The 21,476-nt window shown below is 39.9% G+C and overlaps 1 protein-coding gene across 1 annotated transcript in view; it reads left to right on the forward strand.

Annotated features, from left to right (window-relative positions):
- The first annotated feature begins 730 nt into the window (after nt 1-730).
- The window catches only part of sspo (SCO-spondin), a 391,282-nt gene continuing 370,536 nt past the window's right edge, over nt 731-21,476 (forward strand). The window contains exons 1-3 of the mRNA XM_072450444.1: nt 731-756; nt 1,508-1,717; nt 10,365-10,447. Coding sequence (XP_072306545.1) covers nt 731-756; nt 1,508-1,717; nt 10,365-10,447 — 319 coding nt within the window. The remainder of the gene's footprint in view (nt 757-1,507; nt 1,718-10,364; nt 10,448-21,476) is intronic.

The following is a 21,476-nucleotide window of genomic DNA, read 5'->3' on the forward strand; positions in this document are numbered from 1 at the left end:
AATACATAGTCCTGAAATCCATTGGGATGGTGATGTCATAAATTGTCTGTAAGGCTTTGTTGATCTCAGTCCTATATTTGCGAACAACAGGACAATCCCAAAACACATGATAGTGGTTTGCCCCCTGGCTGCCACATCTGTTTCACATTTGTATTTCCCTGTGAGTAAAGGGCACTTTGACATGGGGTTATAAAGAAGCGAGACACATTTTTCCAACAGAATTCCGTCCAAACATGTGAATTTGTGGTTTTTCCACTGAGATGTACATATATTTTTCCCATTCTTCTTCATCCAGAACAAAGTGACCCTCTCTTTCCCATTTACCCTTAATGTAATCAGTAGAGTGGCTGCTCAGATTGTTAATACATTTGTATAATTTAGATATGAATCCCCTTGAAAGTTCAGATTTATAAGCTTTGATAAATATTTCAGTCCAAGGGTTATGATGGTCATCATTCTGTTTTTATTTCCTGATTATAATAACTCTATAATAACTTCAGGTTTCTCTAAGCCAAAGGATTCTTTCAACCCATCAAAGCTCTTCAAATGATTGTCCTTTACATTCTGGTAAAAGACCTTTATGCCTTTTGTTTTTGAGTCTGTGCTGTTAGGAGTGAAAAATTGATCATAAGCCAACCAATTTAACATATTTATTTAGTTTGTATGTTTTGATTAGCTCCCTCCATGTTGTAAGAACAGATTTCACTTATGGGTTCTCCATTTCCCCCAAATGACTCAACCATCTGTCATCTGCCAGTAAGGCCTATACGGAAACCCCCGGCACAACATTAATCTCAATATTTTTTTCATTGAGCTTCATATTCAGGATCACACCAGTATGGCAAGGTTCTGATCCGAGCTGAAATAAAGTATTTTTTCAAACAAGGAAAACCCCAGCCTCCTTTTTCTTTCGGTAGTTGTAAAGTTTTGAATCAGATACGGGTTTTTTCCCTTACCATATAAATCTTAAGATTATTTTATTCCACTCATCAAACAGTCGGCTGGGGATAGAAATCGGAAGAGTTTGGAGTACTCTGGGCAAAACATAAATTTTCATAGTTTCAATCCTTTGACTTAGACTTAAGTAGGGGATAGGGTTCCATTTTTCAAGATCTTTTTTATAATAATAAAAAGAGAGGTATATTTTTCCAGAATAGTTGATAGGTACCACACCTAAACATCATGTAGAGCTGTTTCATACGAACATTTTAAGCCTCACAGCAGTACTTACAGAGAAGGAGGAAGCATTGTTTTTTCCAATTGAAGTGAATGGGAGTTTTGATTCGAAGGAGCCGAATGTGGCTCCATAGTTACTTCCTTTTTGGAACACGGCAGCTAGCCCGTTTGCTATGTCCACTGATATTTACAGTCTATGGGCTGATGTGAATGTGCTAGGTGGCTGCTGTATTATTCCACTAATACTGAAATAATTTGAGTGTTTAAAAGTAAAATTTGGTTTTAACTATTCTCAGATCTTATAATGAAGCTGTGTTTTGTGTTTTGTCAGACACTGGTGTGAGAGGCTGGAGCAGCACTGGGAAGACCACCCACAGTCCCCCCGACAGCAGTTGGAGGTGGGCTGCTCTCAGGTGTACCAATACAACATGCAGGGCTGGAGGCTGGACGTGGAACGCATGAGGGTTCGGTATGGGGGAGACGATGGCATTGCGCGCTACTATCAACAACAGGGAGCTCAGGCCAGGTGCTTCCTGTACAAGTAAGACCAGAAACACATAGCTCAAGTGCTTAAGGCGTGTCTCTTAATTGTGACAATTTCAATTTGGCATCAGTACAACCAGCATGGTGAAGTTATTTCCCTAAATAATTTCAACATTGCTAATTGGGTTCCTAAAATGCATTTTTAACAATGATTTCCCATGAGACAGGTTTGAGCACTATATAAAAAAATCTCATTAACAAAATGTGTTTTATACAACTGGAATGTCCAGCTGCAAGAGAGAGAATGAGAGAGTTTTCAGTGGTCTTTTTATCTGGCCTTGGAGTTGGGGCTTAAAGTGGAAATTACCTTAACTGACTGACTTCAACTCTCAATCAATCTTATTGTTTCCAATTTGGACAATTTTAACTTAAACCAGCACAATGGCATGTAACCATAACAAACTATTACAACATTGTCAATGAATTATTAGCAGGTAATAAGGAAATGTACATTTTGGTAGATATGGCATGAACATTTCAAACATAGTTCTTAAAGGTTGAATGGACGATTTTTTTGGCCCAAATCTGAGTCTTATTTCCTCGTGGCGTGGACGGCCGATTAGTCCTGCCACGTATCAATCACAAAACACACCTACGGCTCACCTGCAGCCGCGTGGGGATCGTCCCCACGTTTCCGCGTGTCTAAGCGCATTGATCTATCATAATATAGTTCCCTCAGTGTACGGGACAAAATGAAGACGGAGAAAGACTGTTCGAGCTGACTCTGAAGAAGACGGAAATCTACGGGAGACGAGAGATGCGATACGATCCGTTGCGCTAATAAACAAACGCACGTGTGTGTTGTATCAGACAGGGGGAGTGCACATGCGCACTTCCGCCTGCGTTCTCAAATCGCCGAAAAATGGTCCATTGCGCCTTTAAGGTATCTGTTTAACAAACATGGTTTAGTTACAGAGCTGGATCACACAGTGAAACAAGGAGTCAATTTAGAATCAGAATCAGATTAATGAAATGTGAAATATAGCCATTTAAGAACTTTGTCTTCGAGAAACCTTTCCATCCACCAGAACAAAGAGATTTTGTCCACAGTGAGACGATTATTCTTCTCCTTGGAGCCATTTGAGAGGGTTATTTGTCCTCTGTTTTGTTTATCAGGGGTGTTAAGGCAGAGTGTTCCCACCTCATGGTGGGATGGGTCACATTTCATCCAACATTTTACATTGTTCTGCAACAGTGACGTGAATTCCCCCCCCCCCAAAAAATATGAAAAGATTATTTAATGTGTTTTAAAGATCGTTTGGGACATACATGTCTTACATCCCTCTCCTTTAGCAAATGTTTCTCGTGAAGGGAAAGGTTTGTCAATGACTGACCCAAAAGACATTCGCAGAGAGATGGCATATTTTAACTCAGTTGATACAAAATCTGTCCTGTTACCAAATTGTTAAACATTTGGAAAATGTATTTAGCCTAACTATTACATTTGGTAATAAACCACTCAAGACATTCAGAGGTTATCTTGAAAAGTAGAATAAAAATGTGCACACAACATTTCTAACTTGAGGAAAAGGAGGAAAATGCATTGCCAGTATTTTTTGAAAACTACGGCAAAATTACAACGGGGCGTCTATTTTTTAGATTTTACTGGCAAACGGCCACCGGGGGCACTCTAGCAGGAAGTGCAAGCGTTTGACACACTGTAGAAGAAAACGTCAGTTGACAATAGAAGCACTGTCCAGGGGCCATGTCGCGTTCTCTATATTTTATGCTTTAAAACGCTGTGTAAAGAAATCAGTCTAATTAGTCCCGCGGCACAGCAGCGGACCGTGGTTGCACCACAAGCCCCCCGCTTCAAAAGGCAAATGGCATGGGCACCTGCGGTTTATTGACTGGTGCGGCCCGTATATAATATATACGGCCCACACCACATATTATGTACAAGTTCTATTTTCTCCGTAAATTTCGTGTGGGCGGCTTCTATTCAGGAGCACTGCGTAGCCCGAAAAGGAAGAATTAGTGAACATTTGAAAGAGGTGCCAGCAGCTAATTTGTTTACAGGTACTTTTGGTCGAAGATATTAGTGCAGGCAACATGACAACTAGATTAAATGCATTGGACACTGGTTGGTCGGAGGCATTTTAAAACATTGTTAAATTGTGAGAAGAGCGGTGTTTCTTCTTGCATTTAGAGTGGTGATGTAATTAGAACAACCCTCTCTGAAATATTCACTGATTCAGTCAGATCTCTCCTGGGCTTCAGTGTGGACATATCAGCAGAGTTCTGGTCTGGTAATACCTCTGGCTGTGTGCAAAGGGAGTTAGTAAAACATGTAAGCATTGTCTAATTTATTTAAAGATCTTTTGGGACATACATGTCAGATAAAGAGAATATAGAGTCAATGGACGCTGTTAGCTTATTTCAAAACTGTTCTCTCTTCTTTGCAGACTGATTTAACTATTAATTTAGCAAACAATTAACTTAAATTAATGTAAATTTAACAATAATTAAAAAACAACATACATGGCATTTCCTTTTTAAAAGAACAAAAGGAAAACATTTAAATAATCCAAATCTGCCAGCCATCAGCATTCACAACCCCCAAAAATAAAAACCCAAAGTGATAAAGTAGCCTCATCATGTCTAATGTTTTAATTTTATTTTGAGGATAAGGCTGCAGCTATAAGTTATTTTAGAAATCGAGTAATCTATTGATTATTTTCTTCAATTAATCAAGTAGTTGGTAAATGTTTTCAGAATTCCGTAAAAGCATATTACATCGTTTAAAAAATAAATAAAAATGTTATAGTTCACAGTAATAAACAAATGACAACTAACACACCTTTTATTCTAAATTTCATATGAGTATGTCTCCAAAAAAGTGTGTGTGTGTGTGTGTGTGTGTGTGTGTGTGTGTGTGTGTGTGTGTGAAAATATATATATAGCAGTAACACATAACTTTAAATAAGAAACTTAGAAACATTGAGTGAGACCAGTGATACCTGGTGTTTTGAGCTGTAACTCCGCTGTCATTTTGCAGCATTAGCTTGTGCTATTCACTTTAGCCACCATGTCATCGCAGACTTTCTATTTCATTTTCGGGGTCCTCTGTACTCTTTCACACAACAAAACTCTGCTTCCCAGTCGCACTCGTAAGTTTAAAATACGCTGCCGTATGTGCTTTAGTTGCGGCACAAGCGCCGTGTGAAACAAAAGTGCCAAAAGTCGTTCCGTGTGCTTCTCAGGTTCACATGTTTTTAATTCAATTTGTAAATAAAACTAATAATTGAGGCAATTAGATAATATTCCAAGCTTTTTTGTTATAAAATTACTAGTTTTACTCAGCGCTACCCAGTGGTCGAGTAGTTAGGGCACAGCACCTGTCCCAGCCGCAGTGTCCTGAGTTTGAATCCCGACGCGGACAACTTACCTTCTCTCATTCCCCATTTAACAATCTAAGATATTCCTTTATTGTCCACACATGGGGAAATTTCATTGATACAACGCAGGTAGATTCAGAGGAAAAGGACAGATTATAACAGATAACAAATAACAGATTATAGGAAGTTTAAAAAACACTCTTAATAGAAAAAACCCCTATAGACAAAACCTCCCATTTCCCAACAAGGGATGGAGGGGAAGAATGAGGATGTCCGCCGGGATAACGTGACGATCTCCGGGTAAGATGATGGTTTCCCCCTCAGTTTCAGGAGTTCCTCCTTTGTATAAACGCGCACCGGCGCCGTTCCGTACGGCGGCGGTGGCCGGGGGGCGCGGTGGGGCCGGGGGGGCTAGCTCGGAGCTAGCGCACATCACGACGACACGACGAAAAACACTCAATAATCCAGCCGAACAAAGTCGAAACAAGTTGAATTAAAGCGATTCCAGCGCGTGTCCCGATCGTACAACTAAAGATAAAGCACAATAAGTGTGAAAAAAGAGCGGAGCGTTGCACCGGGCTGCCAGCTGGACCAGCGCCTTTGTGTGATCTCCTCTCCTTCGGGCTAATATATATATATATATATATATATATATAGAAGATAATCCTTTACTTGATTAATATTTGCAGCCCTAGAGGATATAGACCTAGATAAATAACTTTGTTAGGCATACATACATTTTCACTTTTTCCCCACATATATGGGGACCCAATTAAATGATTTTGCTACCCCATGGTTGAGAACCACTGGTCTAGCCTATCGCTCCATCTGCATCTTAACAATGTCCAAGATCTCACTTTAAATGCACTGGGTTAGGATGTAAGATTTTCCCACAGACACTGATATGTGTACCACTCAATATCAATCTGGAAAGGCTCTAGCCAAAAGCAGTCAGAAACAGGCTTAACGTCATGCCAAATATTTGAATCTGATTGGTCAAAACTTCACAAAAGAGGAGCAAACTGAGAAATCAGAATGAGAAAAGGTTTATTGTCATTGCCAAAGATAAACAAAATTCACAAACATAGGAACTTGCTTTGGTGATCCAGTGCAACATAAAACACTGAACAATAATAGCATAATAGCAACATATCTAAAATTAAAAAGGGCATGCATTAAAGTAAAACAATTTAAATATACTATAGGATTAAAATAAAAGTAGGCTTACTACGTACACAAAATTTACAGTTAAATTTACAGATGTAGTGCAGAAAGTGAACATAAGTCCAATGGCAGAGGGAAAGAAACTGTTCTTGTGGCGGGAGGTTCTGGTCCTGCAGAGCTGGAAGTCTGCAGCCAATTCCCTTCTCAGCAGAGCGCACAATGCGCTATAGTCTCTGTTTGTCCCTGGCTGAAATAAAACTGTTGTTACATCCAGTCCTCAAATACACACAGCGCTTATATGTGCACATTTAAAAAAAAAAAAAAAAAGTATAATCCAATATATACATTTTACAGTGGATACTTTTGACTCCACTTAATTTCAGCAGGTATATGTACTTTCTTCTGCCCTACATTTTTCAAATGGACTAAAAAGTAATAAAAAATAATTAGTTTTTGCGATTTACTTTGCGATTACGATTAAATGGCAATATATCTTGCTGCCCTAATACAAAAAGGGTTGATTGTTTTTTAAACTGCCTGTCCTCATAGTACTTGTGCGTAACTGTACTTTGTTGTTCCCATCTTTCCTCCCTTTTGTACTGGTGCCGATGGTGGATGCGTCATCGCTTTTACAGCTTGTAACTTCCGACTGACATTTACCGACAAGCACTTGAATCCTGAAAAAGTCTGTTTAACTCTGCCGCAAGAGACAACAGACACCATTCACACACTCGTTCACACTTTTACACATGTTTAACCAGTGAACAGCTCTTATGCATGCACAAATGTCTCAGGGACTCATCAGTTGCCATTGGAAACTGAACGCTTATGAGTAGCATCATAAATATTGTTTAATTGTTGAAGAAATTGTATGAAAAGGTAAGTTTAATTGTAATACAGTTGATTCCTAAATAGTTGAAGGTGGAAAGAGTTTAGAGACTCATCCAAGAAAAGGACAAAGTGATTTATTTAGTTAATTAGTAGGAGTAAAACGTTTTACACTACTTAAGTAAAAGGCAAGACTGGCCCTGGGAAAAGGCGAGCCAGACAGTCGCCTAGGGCGCCATCTGGCGGAGACGGCCCAAAACTGCAGTAATAAAAAACATTACTGCCTTCAGCCTACATCCTTGGGGTGCAAGCAAGAGCACACAAAGAGCGCAATAAGTAGGCTTCATGTAGCCTACTAAATCTCATTGGGGCTTTCCTGGTCATATAAAGGTTAATAAATATATAAATACAAAAATAAATCATATCTGAAGGAGCAGACGGCAGGTGAATATGGACCAGTGGATCATTGCCTTCAACAGATCAGTGTGTGGATGCAAAACATCTTTCTCCAGCTGATTGACTGAAATCATCGTCTTTGGCCCACAGAAACAAAGAAAAAGTATTAGCAATTACCTCTCTCTGTCTAAAATCCGTAAACAAGGTAAAACATGTAGGAGTAATAATGGGCTCAGACCTGAATTTGAACAGCTACATCAATTCAATAACACCAGTAGCTTTCTTCCATCTGAAAAATCCAGCCAAAATTAAAAATATAGCGTCCCAACAAGACTTGGAGAGACTTATCCATGCATTTGTCTCCAGCAGGTTGGACTGCTGTAACGACCTGCTCACTGGCCTCTCCAAACGAGCTGTAAAACGGCTGCAGTTAATCCAGAACGCTTCTGCTTGGGTCCTGACTAAAACCAGGAAGTACCATCATATTAGTCCTGTTCTCAGGTCTCTGCACTGGCTCCTGTGGCTCAGAGAAGAGACTTTAAAGCAGCTCTGCTTGTGTAGAAGTTTCTCCACGGCCTTGCACCAAAATACATCTCATCTGTGCCATATGAACTATCTCGGACTCTGAGGACCTCAGGGACCGGCCTTCTGCTGCTGCCCAGAGCCAAGACCAGACCTGGAGAATCTGTGTTCCAGTTCTATGGGACAAAGGTCTGGAATAGCCTTCCCAAAGTTGTGAGCCAGGCCCCCACCCCGGCTGTGTTTAAATCCAAGCTAAAGATTTAAACACAGCCGCGCCTATGACTGAAATACTTTTACCTGGTTTTAAGTATTTTAAATACCTAATTAATTTGCTTTTATGTTATTAATTTATTTTGACATACACTTTTTATTTTATAAACTGCATTGTGTTTTTATTTTAAATGTGTTTTAACAATGTAAAGCACTTTGAATTGCGCTTCGTAGGAATTGTGCTCTATAAATACATTTAATTGAAATTTGATGACGCGTCAAGGTGCGTCTAAAGCGGCTTCCACACCGCCACGGCCGAAGCGTCCAGTTTACATTCAAAGTCTATAGTACACGCGCGTCGAGCACGTAGTGCGTTATCCGCGGCGCGATTTCTTCGTTTCTGCGGCGCGATTGGTGCGTTTTCTTACGCTCTCGACGCTTTGAGCGCGCCAATGAGCCGGCCGATGAGGCCGATGCGGCTTACGCGATGCGTTCAGATTATGTTGAGGTCTCTGGCAGCAGAAGCGTAGCAGCCGCAGCAGCAGCCAATCAGAGCTGACGCTCCAGTGACGTACGTACGTATTTCCCCTCGCATTTCCGGTATTCCCCGTGGAATTCCCAAGAAGCGCCACTTTTTCCTTGCTCGTCAACAATGGCAGACGAAAGACTGATTGTGGCCATGTGTGGGAGAAAGGAGCTGTACCATGTATTCACGGTGGAATACAGAGACAGAAACAAACCAAAAACGCGAAAACAACACTCTCGATATCCGCCATTTTACACAATGAAAGGCCACGACAACAACTCCACTGCTCATGCGACAACACCTCTACTGCGCATGTGCGCAGACAGCTCGAGTGCGCCGTACGCGCGCCTGTGTACAGTGGCCGGGGCGTCGATAGCGCACGTCCGGTGCGTAAATCTTTCAAATGTACACGCGCTCAAATTCTGCGTCGGGCGCGATTAGGCAGCGGCGGTCTGTACGTAGCTTTACACATTCCCTGTACTGTGTTGACACAGTATTGACACTGTTGGTGCTCTCTATTGCACCATCTGGTGGTCTAAAAAAGGTAGGCCGACTTCTTCTTAAGCAGACACGATAACACAACACTGCGTTTGTTCACTAAAAAATGCAAACACTGAATCAGAATAGAGGAGCAACAAATATGAGAACTTAGTGAAAAGGTCACTCAATCTTAGTAATTAAAACGAATAACAGCATATTGTACAATAAAGTAGGCTGTAGTATAAGTGACTCAAAATTAATATAAAAATAAAAGGTCTTGAAATTACCCCTCAAAGAGCAACCAGGAAATATTTATCACCATTGAACCACAAAACAGACAAAGTGAGGCTCGCGCTGCAGCAGCGCTTCTGACACGAACGACTCCAAATGACACAGTAGATGTGTTGATCAAGTGACTTTTCTTAAAGCGACACACAGAGTGACACAGCTCGACATAGACACTATTCAGAGCTCGACACATGTGTTGGCGCCTCGACTCGTTTGGCCCATCACTACTTTGTCCTGAAAGTTAAAAAATCCAAGACATACATTTGGTACAACGTTTACCAAAAAGTAATAGTGCAACCATGCTCCAACCACTGGGAAAATATTTGCAATTAAAAACATTGAAAATTGAAAACAATGCAATTAACATTAGCACATGGAATCATGTGTTTTTGAGTCCCTGATGCAAATCTATTTGCCATGGGATTAAACATTACTTTAGCCTTCAGTTTTTAAAAACTTTCACTAAAAATAACTGAAGCAATGGCTATTAGTTTGTCATTTAAACTCTGCACTTGAGAATGTATGAGAAATGTGTACAGTGGTTTAGCACAGAGCTGAAGTTAGGTGTTTGGTCGGGAAGGAGGAACAGTCTTTTTGGCTGCAGGTGCTAGATTTCAGGTAGTTACCAGAAAGGCCGCATAGGATTTCAGCTTTGAATCTGGCAACACAATTAAATGACCCATGAGAGGGAGAGAGAAACATTTATTTGGAGAAAATTGCCTTCTATGGATGAAAGTGGATTAAATTAAAAAAAAGAAAAGGTAAAACGTTATATGCTGAGAGAGCAAAGTGGCTAAAACATTGAGAGAACAATCAATTTTAAAAAGCCTTTAGCATCTCGCCTAAAAGGTGTGTGTATTGATTGTAAACTTGATGTGTATCATGTGACACAGGCCATCAGAGATGGAGCATCAGATGGTGAACAGAACAGTCAGAGCATGCTGTGAGGGATGGAACGGACTACACTGCAAAGAAGGTATGTCCAAATGTGTAATGTAGGCTATTTCTCATATAGTGGATTGTAGCCATCCAACCCTGTAGAAACAGAAATACTAATATACTAATGATATCAAATAAATATTTTGCACATCAAAATAAAATAGATTACAAATTAAACATAGAGATTGAAGGACATATATTTTGCAAAATGTACTATTTTTCCTTTTTTTATCTTAAAGCCTTGAGCTTTTACTAATTTTATAATATTGTTTGCTCATTAAAAACATTGAATTTAGCTTTTTAATTTGTTCTGTTTACAACCTCATTTTCTCAAAAAATTAAATCTCAGTTTTGTGATGTCAATGGTAGAGATCCAGAGCTCTTCTGTACGGTTTTAAGTCAGCCATGTTCAGAGCATTTCTACCTTAAATCACGTTCATGACTACGGAAGCTCATTGTATTCATAAAAAATAAATAAATATGTATATATATATATATATAATAAATATAATATATATAAATAAATAATTAATAATTATATGTATTGTGTTTAACCTAGGCCACAGGTTCCACATTGGTCAGAGATAACCTTTATTTGTCTCAAAATGGGGAAATTCCAGTGTGGCAACACAGATTAGGCACAGAAACAGATTAGGCACAAAGTATAATAATAAAAAAGTCTTATATGCTTAATGAAAATAATACTCTGGGATGATTGACATTATTTCACAGTATTGCATCTGCAGGATTACTATTGCAACAACACATCATCAGTAGGGTAAAACTAACCTGTCTCACGACGGTCATGATTATGAAAACTGAATGACACATGTTCAGGGCTAACAGTGTTTGTTGTAGAGTCTGACTGCAGCTGCTCTCCAGAGCGGACAGTGTCCAGCATGGACTTTAGTTTAGCCAGGACCCTTCTGTCCCCCACCTCCTGCACAGAGTCCAGAACACAGCCGAAGACAGAGCTGGACTTCTTAATGACTTTGTCCAGCTTCTTCCTCTCCTTCTCTGTGATGCTGCTGCGCCAGCAGACCACACCTACAGGAGCTGATGCCACCAGAGACGTAGAAGGTCCTCAGAAGTGGCCCTGTCACTCCAAAAGACCTGAGTCTCCTCAGGAGGTAGAGCCGGCTCTTCCTGTACTGTGTCTAAGTCCAGTCTAGTTTCTCAATGTCCCTTCCCTGGATGTTCACTGGTGTGGCCTAATAGTAAGGGTAGACACAATATATCAGGGTTCAGAATAAGCGGTATCGCATCGCAAAATGCGACGCAATTTCTCTCAAATGCGATGCATTCGTCAGAAAAAAGTGCTTTTGTATCGCAGCTTTTGCGATACAAAAATGTGTGTTCAATTGTATAACCAAAGCGCCTAAAAGTACTGATCACTCGTCAATCGATCGTCAATAACGGCATGACACATGTAGGATGCTGTGTTGTCATGACGAGTCCCGCTGCTGTCTCAGATCGCGAGTCTGAAAGTGGGAGGAGCCACGTGCGGTAAAGTTAGCGTCACAGATTCAGACTTCCTCCTAAACGCAAAAGTCTTTGCAGATCATACACATGCCAAAATATTCATATTCACACTGCCAAGTGACACAGCCTCGTTTTAAAAATCAGATGCGTATTTTGGGCGCAGCGAATTACACTGATCAGAATGTGCAGCTGGAGCCGAGACGAGTGCTTAGGGACCGTCATCAAATGTGCAGCCGGAGCGGTGACGAGAGTACTTAGGGACCGTCATCCAAGTAGAAAAACGAAAAATCGAATGGAACGTCAAATAGAGCGGTACAATTTGAATAACACATAAAATACACCATGATGGACACCACAGCAACCTTTATTTTTACGAGTGTAATGACAATTAATATGTAAATAAGACTCCTGCAAATAGTCATCTGATTGATGATAATATGGAAGAAAGTTGTAAATAAGGCCATCTGACTTTGTGTTGATTAATTTGTTCAACAATTAATTTTATTTGCAAGTTTTATTTAAAGAAAAAAATGTTTTAAAAGTGTTTAAAAGTTAATTTGTTAAGAGTTTTCTTTAATAGAATGTTTACAAATGCATTTAAATAAATGATCGTGTTATATCAATGGAAAATATTGATTGTTAGTCACTTCCGTGTTTTGCTATGCAATTATGAAATTGCTATACAAATTTTGAAAAATTAACGGATTGTTTAGCAGCACCGCTATACAAGTGAAAATCCTTAATCTGAGCCTTGTATATATATATATATATATTTTTCTTCTTTTTTATCTCATAATTAAGAGATAATTATCTCGTAATTACGAGTTATTTATCTCATAATTAGGGGTTAATTATCTCATTATTACGAGTTAATTATCTCGTAATTACGAGATTTTTTATTTTATGAATACAATGAGCTTCCGTACATGACAACTGCATGCTTACATTAGCATGTTGGGGAAAGCTAGAATTAGTGTATCTTCACATGGTAATTCTAATTCTCTCTGCTGCCAGTAGATGGCAGGCTAATTATGTGTTTTCAAAGCTAAAGGTTAACATACTTTAACTTAAATATAACAGAAACTTGATAAAAGCTGAGTGTTTTTTTAAACAGGTTAGTTCAGTTTGTGGTGTTATTTTAACATTATTGATTACATTTATTGTGTGTTAGCATTAGCTTGGAGACAAAACCACTTGCTTTTTATAGACATATAGATAGGTGAAGTATTTACATGGTAGGTAAAGGTCCTGACATGCTGACTGTGATTATCCATCTGTAACTCACTCTCCACTTTTTCTTAATTCATTATTGATTTATTTTAGCAAGACTCTGCTAATTCCTCAAAAGGAATGGATGGAGCAGGTTTAAGGAAACTGGAACTAGCCAATCATTTTTGTGAAAAGAGCCCATTAAATTCAGCTTGTTCTTCTCAACCCGGTGGTAGAGTTTACGCAGTGTTTTGTAAGCTTTAAACTTTGTAGACACTTAAGTCTGTGTGTTCACTTGAGTACTTGCGTTGTAAATCTTTCCTATGGCTTCCATGTGCGTGCAGAGTTGTGTTGTGGAAAAATATAATCTGGCCCTTTGCTTTTTAACTTTCAATCCTATTTTCAATTGGATTTAGTTCTAACACAGTCAACAGCCTGACACAACTCCTCTTGGCCTGAAAATTTACATGCCCGGACCTCCTGGAGTGACTAGGAAGTCCCACGTTCTGTTTCACACTAGGACAAAGCCAGCAAGACATGTGAATTGAATTAATGCAAATGTTATGTACTGCCCCCTTCCTGAAACCCCTGTTTCTTTTATGTCCCATTTGCTCCTTGGTTCCTTTGTACCTGAGAGACCAGTGACCGGGAACTTCTGTGTGTGTGTGTGTGGTCATGTGACCATCTGTGATTTAGGGAAGGGGACAGACGTGGGACGGGAGGACTTGGGAGACACACATTTTGGGGAGCAGGCAAGAGACAGACGCGTGGACTCGGCCTTCCTTGAGAATGGCCGAGTCCACACGAGTTTCTTTCTGATTCAGCCACAAGATTAAACAGTTTACTTTTGAAACGAGACAACTTGCTTCTTTGTCTTAACAAGAGATTTTTGCCATTACAGTTGCAAAGACTATGATTAGCTCTGCTAGCACTTGACGCTTGGCCGTCACAGCTCGTAATAAATACTTTCACTGCTTTAAAAAAATTGCATGAAAAAGCTGTGCCTATTGTTTTAAAGCCAGAATAAATCCAAACGTCAGTTATAATGAATGAAGAATTTTCAATACTCTCAGACATCCTCCCAGTGTTGCCAGATCATCCAAATCCTATTACCGTACTGAAAGCCCCAAATTATTGGTTTTTTTGACCATATACCAGTCCCAACACATTCACAATAATGCCATACAATAATGTCTAAATGATAACAAACCTTAGAGTCCCACATTTCTTTTTTTATGATTATTTCCTGGTCGCAAGCATTTCCTTTTCTTTCTTTTTTAACACAGAACAAAGAAAAACAAACAGGGTAGGACCAGAAAAAATACAGTTGAAGAAAAGAAGAGTCAAAGGAATAATAGAGGATTTTTGGCGCCAAATCAGAGTCTCATTTCCTCGTGGCGTGGACAGCCGAGTAGTTCTCCCACATGTCAATCATTATCTACGTCCTACTATACACCTGCAGGCTCGTTCCTTGGATAGCAGTACGTTTCCCTGGCTGCGCATGCGTGGTTGATATGCCGGTGTGTGTTTGGTGAACTGAGCAGCAAGTTCCTTCAGTGTACAGTACAAAAAGGGCCAAGGGACGACAGAGAAAGACTGCGTTCGAGTTCAGAAGAGATGGAAATCTGCGGAGACGAGAGATGCGATTCATTGCGCTAATAAACAAACGCATGTGTAGCAGCAGGGCTGTTGCGTGCTTCCGCACGAGGTTTGATGGTAGCGTGCGTATTTTTATAAAAGGGCCACAGTCGCTTGAGTTCTCAAATCCTTAAAGGCACACAAGGTCCAAAATAAAGGTCTTATTTATTCCAGATTAGTTCAAATGTGTCCATTTACAAGTGGAGTCCATGTGTGATAGCCGCCAGTAGTATGTTCCAAAGTATCCATTTATGTTGAGGCCTGTCGAAGATTCTGTCGAAGTTTAGTCTATACGGTCTGCGAGAGGCAAGGATCGTTCTCAAGGTCTTTATTTGATGAAAACAGGGAAAAACAGGCAAAACAGTAGCATGTTGTTCATTTTGCAGCTGAGATCCAACTCTCCACAAGATTTAACTGTGTTTTATATAGCTGTTGCTTGGGTCTAATAAAATGGCCTGACGTCCGCTATGAAGTCTGCTTTAAGATTGTTTAGACTAGTCCACAGATAATCAGAAAATACACAGAAAGTTCATTGTGACCCATATGCAGTAAGATCGCCGTGACGCATGATAAATAGGACACAGACATGACAGTAATTGATCAATATCCACAGGCCCAAATACATAATTCTGAAATTGAGAAATTGAGTGGTATGGTTGTGTCAAAAAGTCTGAAAAGAAAACGGAGGGTGGGGTTTATCTTGTCTGAAAAAACACTTTATTTCAGCTCAGAGCATTGCTGTACTGGTGTGACCCAGACTATGAAGCTCAATGGAAAAATATTGAGATTAATGTTGTGCCAAGGGTTAATGTGCAGGCCTTAGTGGCAGATGAAAAACGGTTGAACGGTTTAAAGGAAGTTGAGAATCCCTGGGTAAAATCTGTGCCTACAACATGGAGGGAGCTAGTAAAAACTTACAAACTAAACAAAGATGCTAAAATTTTAAACTGGTTTTCTACCAAATAGAACTGACCTGAGATTCAAGGTCTGAATTACAAAACATATAAAGGTTTTTCACCAGATATAAAAGATAATCAAATTAAAAGCCTTGATATGTTGAAGGAATCCTTTGGCTTAGATAAACAGGACTTTGATATGTTTTTACAAATAAGGAGTTACTATAACCAAAAACATGGCAATGACCATTGTAGCCCTCTGACAGAGATGTTTATCAAGGAACATAAATCGGAACTTTCAAGGGGAATTATATCTCAATTATATCAATGCGTTTCTAATCTGGGCAGCTACTCTGTACATCCCTGTGAAGGGCTACAAAATCACATGTTTGGGGAGAGTTGTTGGAAGAATATTTTAATGTTTTTCCTAACCCAATGTCAAAGTGCCCATTATTCACAGGGAGGTACAGACACAATAATGGACAAGATAAACAGTTACTTCTGGAACATATTCTTGACAGCGGCCAAAAAGGCAAACACAAAATAAATGGATGACACAATCAGGGACTGGACAGAATTTACTTTGGACATTCATAAAATGGAAAGGATTATGTTCAGACTTAATTTGAAAATAGACAAATTCGACTGATTGTGGACTAAATGGGACATTTTATTTGGGTTCTATGTGTCATGATTTCACTTTTTTTTCTTCTGTTTTTGGTGGATGTATACATATTTTGGTTAATGGATTTTCTCTCTGTTCTTGTTCTGTTTGTTTTTATATGTTTATACATTTGAAGAAGGAAAAAAATAAAACATGAAAAAATAATAATAACGCCTTAGGGCTGAGCAAAATAATAAGTCTGTTTGCCGTAACCCGACCGACCCAATATGAAACTAGCCGACTGGAAGAAAAAAAAATCTGCATTTTGTTGAAAAAAGTCAAAATCTTTTATTTTTCAATTATTTCGCCGACTCACCGACCGGTCTTTCCTAAACCGCCGTGTCGAATATTTTTATCACGCTGGTAAACCTATCTTTCATCCCAAAGTACAGATAACGCACTGCGCTATGCGTCTTCATACTCAGTCCTCCTTATGCTTCTGTAACAAAACAGAACGCGCAAAACAAGTGCTATATTGCCTTTTACAAATAGGTTTGCCTCTGTCGGCGCCACTGAAGTGTCCATAGTACATGTCACGCTCTATCACGGTGTGACTTGATTTAAATTTGACTTACGCAATGCATTCTGGGATTGAAACACACCCAGCAGCGTCATCACAACAAACATGGCAGCGCCCGTGTCCCCCCGCATGTTCCCCCCGCTCGCCTTTGCTACCAAAATAAAGGAAAGCGGCATACACAAGGTCGATTGAAATATCTTAAAATCGTGAGATTTAGTCTCCCGATCGGGTTGATTGAGACGTTTTCCATCATTGACTGTTGAAGCCTGACCCCTGGTGGTCACTCCGAGTCAAAAAATGGCAAAATTTAGATATTTTTTTTTTGCCTTCAAAGTAAAAAAAATAAGAATTTGCCTACCGTCCGACCCACTGGAAAAAAAATTGGGTCGGGTTACAGCAAACAGACAATTTATTTGGCCTTATTTGTAAATACCTATAAAAGTCTTGTAGAAAAAGATTCAGTTGTAGTCATCTGGACTCTATTTTCTGAAAAAATGAAACGTTTCAACTCTTATCCAAGAGTCATTCTCAATCTGCAAATCAGGAGAGGGAACTCAGGATATTTATCCTATACTGGGTATGCCCAGCCCACCGGGTGGGACCTTCTAATGAAAGGTTGTTATTTGTATCAACAGAAACTAAACCTCTTTGTTTTGTATCGGATTAGTCTCTTTCTTTGCTATAAGTCATTTAATGGCCTATCAGCCTCTAAGATAAGATAGGATAATCCTTTATTGTCCACACATGGGCAAATTCCGTTGTTACAACGCAGTAGATACAGGGGGAAAGGACAGATAACTTATAGGAAGTTTCAAAAAAACACTCTTGAACAAAACAAAAAAACTCTTAATAACAAAACTCTCATATCTTAATAGGGAATGGAGGGGGAAAAAATAATAATAATAAAATAAAAAGATAAAAATAAAATAATAAAGTAAAGTAAAAATAGCTAGCATAAGACTAAATAATACTAATACTAATGGTAAGTAAACAAAACACTCTTATTTACATCAGTTGTATGCACATAAATATGGCCTTAATTGCTTGTGAGTACGACAGTAATTGCACATGAATATGACGGTATTGCACATGGTTAAGTCAGTATTGCACATAAATATGACGGTATTGGACATGATTAAGTCAGTCAAGTATGTCAAGTATTGGACTTGTTCAGGGCTAGCAGTGTTTGTTATACAGTCTGACAGCAGCAGGAAGGAAAGACCTGCAAAACCTCTCCCTCACACAGCGAGGATGAATCAGTCTCTCACTGAAGCTGCTCTCCAGAGCGGACAGAGTGTCCTGCAGGGGGTGAGACTCATGGTCTCTATACCCCTAGAGGCTGATAGTGTCAAGTTTATGTTGGATGAATGCTGGTCCAACTTGAAAGACCCAGGAAAAAGACATAAGTCTTAACTCGGCTTCAAATTTGTATTCCGTTAACAGCAGAAGCAGCAGCAGTAACAGCAGAAGCGGAAGCAGGTAAAAACCTTTAAACAAATGCAAAAATAAGTCACTTAATTTCTGTTATCTTTTAAACATTTTATACAGAAATAATATAGTATTGTAATATTTTTTTTAATCATGTTTAATGTTTCTGATTTTCCAAACCATAAAATAGGAATTTATCCACTTATATCAATTCTGACTTTTAATGTGTTTTAAACAATAAACTAATTCAGTTTTTAATGAATAAACAAATACATTGTTCCAAGTAGTTCCACACCCCAGTCAAAATTATCCAAATGGCTTTTAGGTTAAATAACTATTCCCCAACCTTAAACATTAAATAAAATATTCCATTACTTAAATCTAAATGAACATCTTCAATGCAAACAATGCTTCTGTTTAAAAGTTGCTAAACCTAAGATGAGGCCAAAAGGATCTCGACTTTACTCTAGTGACTTTGCTGTTCTACAGCTAGAAAATGTAACTGCTCCAACCAAATTAAATATTTTTGAGCAGGTTTAAGTTAAAATAAATCTATTTTTACAAGCAAATCCACACACCAGTGCATCTTTGTTCTCTCCTGGTCATTCATGCGTTTGGTCTGTGCCCTGCACACCTGTATACCTGAGCCAAATTAGTCCTGCAGCTTAATCTGCCTAGGGCCCCATCTGCTGGCTAGATTGGAGCAGAGTGGGAAAGAAGAGTGAAAGGAGAGACATGAGAAGTAGGGCTGGACTATTTGACTTGACAGATAGAGGGCACATTTTTTCTCATTGTCAATAGAGGACCACACCTAAATATCTAAGAGGTTTGCCATTTAAATGGAAAGGACTTTCTAAAGGTTAAAGGGGGTTTGGGAAATCTGTTCCATTCTTTTGGACATGGTCCACATTCACAATGGAAAGGGGTCTATATGAGGCATCCATCTTCTTCCGCTTATCCAGTTGCGGGGGCAGCGGTCTAAGCAGGGACTCCAATACTTCATCCTCCCCAGACACTTCATCCAACTCCTCCGGGGGGATCCCGAGGCGTTCCCAGGCAAGCCGAGAGACGTAGTTCTTCCAACGTGTCCTGGGTCTTCCACGGGGCCTCTTCCCGGTGGGACATGCCCAAAACACCTCAGCTGGCTCCTCTCGACGTGGAGGAGCAGCAGCTCTACTCTGAGCTCCTCCCTTATGACTGAACTCCTCACCCTATCTCTAAGGGAGCCACCTGGCGGAGGAAACTATTTCCGACCGCTTGTATCCGTGATCTTGTCCTTTCGGCCATTACCCAAAGCTCATGACCATTACCCAAAGCTTACCCTTCCCCTATTTAGGTATTAGGGATATTATGGGTTCTTTCCAACTCGGAGGGTGTTGAGTTTTCTTAAGTGACCAGTTAAAAGTTGTTATGAGTAAAAGAGTAAGTATGTCTTTTAAAGCTTATACCACTCTGAGGTGAACCCATCACTCCCCAGAGATTTATTGTTCTCCAATCTTTTGATTGTATTTATAAACTGTTATTTCTGCTTCGATTTTTCTTTTGCTCCTCTGAGCTGCAGGACACGCTGGTGAGAGAGATGTGTATGTATGTATATATAACTCTCACCTCACCCTCCGCAGGTGGTCCCCTTTCAATCTTGGGTCCTCTACCAGAGGCCTGGGAGCTTGAGGGCTCAGCGCAGTATCTTTATTGTTCCTAGCACTGCACTTTTCTGGACTGAAATTTCCGATTTCTTTCCTGGGATCTGCTCAAGCCATTCTTCCAGTTTGGGGGTCACTGCCCCAAGTACTCCGATCACTACGGGCACCACCGATACCTTCACGCTCCAGGCCTTCTCTAGCTCCTTGGCATTTCTCTAGTTTCTCGTGTTTCTTATTGCGGATGTTACCATCCCATGGTACGGTAATGTCCACCACCACGGCTTTCCTCTGCACCTTGTCAACCACCACTATATCTGGTTGGTTCGCCATTACCATTCGGTCTGTCTGTGTGTGTGTGTGTGTGTGTGAGAACTTTTTTTTTTGTGTCTAAAAATGTTAACGTCACAAAATGACTCGCTAGCGATGAGCGAATTGCATTGTTAATTTTAGGTCTTGTGAGTGGGCTTGAGTGCAAGATCACTGCCACACCACCACCTCGGCCTGTGCTCCTGGTGTTCTGAAAGTTAACATGGGTGGGGTGGACTCACTTAGTCTGACATAATCATCTTGTTGAAGCCAAGTTTCAGTTAGAGCTAGAATATCTATGTTATAATCACAAATTGATGAATTAACTAAAAGCGATTTGGAGGAAATTTACTTAATGTTTAGCAATCCACATTTTATATGCTTGATTATTTGTGTCATTTGTGAGTGTTATTTGGTCTGTCGCCTGAAATAGTTTTTCTGAGATTTTACTTTTTGGCATTATTTGCACGATGTCACCCATTCTGGTCCCTGGGTAACACCTAACGCTTGCAGCAGCTGGTAGCTTCACGTCTCTGACTAAAGAACTTCCAATTGCTAGAGTGTCACGAGTCCATTCAGCAGGTGTGTGATCGCTGAGGGGAGAAAACCTATTGTAGACGGGAAGCTCACGGTGTAGTACAGATCAGCGTTTAGAGCCTCGTTCCCTCCAAACTGTCACAAATTGGTCCCAATTTTGTTCCTGGTCTAGTACCGGCTGCACGGGAGGCACTGAGGGGCTAGTCTTAGCCTCGCTAGTACTGCTAATGCTAACGCTACGCCCTGTAACACGGTCGTGATGTCGAAGTTTAGTCTATACAGACTGCGAGAGGCGAAGATCGTTCTCAAGTTCTTTATTTGATGAAAACATGGAAAAACAGGCAAAACAGCGGCATGTTGTTCGTCTTGCAGCTGAGATTCGACTCTTCACAAGATTTAGCTATGTTTTATATCGCTGTTGCTTGGGTCTGATAAAAAGGGCCTGACCTTCACTATGACGTCCGCTCTAAGATTGTTTAGACTGGTCCACAGATGATCAGAAAATACACAGAATAGTTCATTGTGACCCATATGCAGCAAGATCGTCTTGACTCATGATAAATAGGACACAGACATGACAATAATTTGATCAATATCCACAGTGATAGCACATTGTGTGCAATCATGATTCATTTCTGTCAATATTGCCCACCCCTAACATTTTCAGTTATCAAAAAAAATGAGTTTTCACATTGTCAAGTCCTATGCAAGAACTGTAATTTACATACATTCATTGTACCATA

The sequence above is a fragment of the Eucyclogobius newberryi genome, unplaced genomic scaffold (genome assembly GCF_026437365.1).
Source record: "Eucyclogobius newberryi isolate DKJ021-1_F unplaced genomic scaffold, fEucNew1.0.hap1 SCAF_18, whole genome shotgun sequence".
Taxonomy (NCBI): domain Eukaryota; kingdom Metazoa; phylum Chordata; class Actinopteri; order Gobiiformes; family Gobiidae; genus Eucyclogobius; species Eucyclogobius newberryi.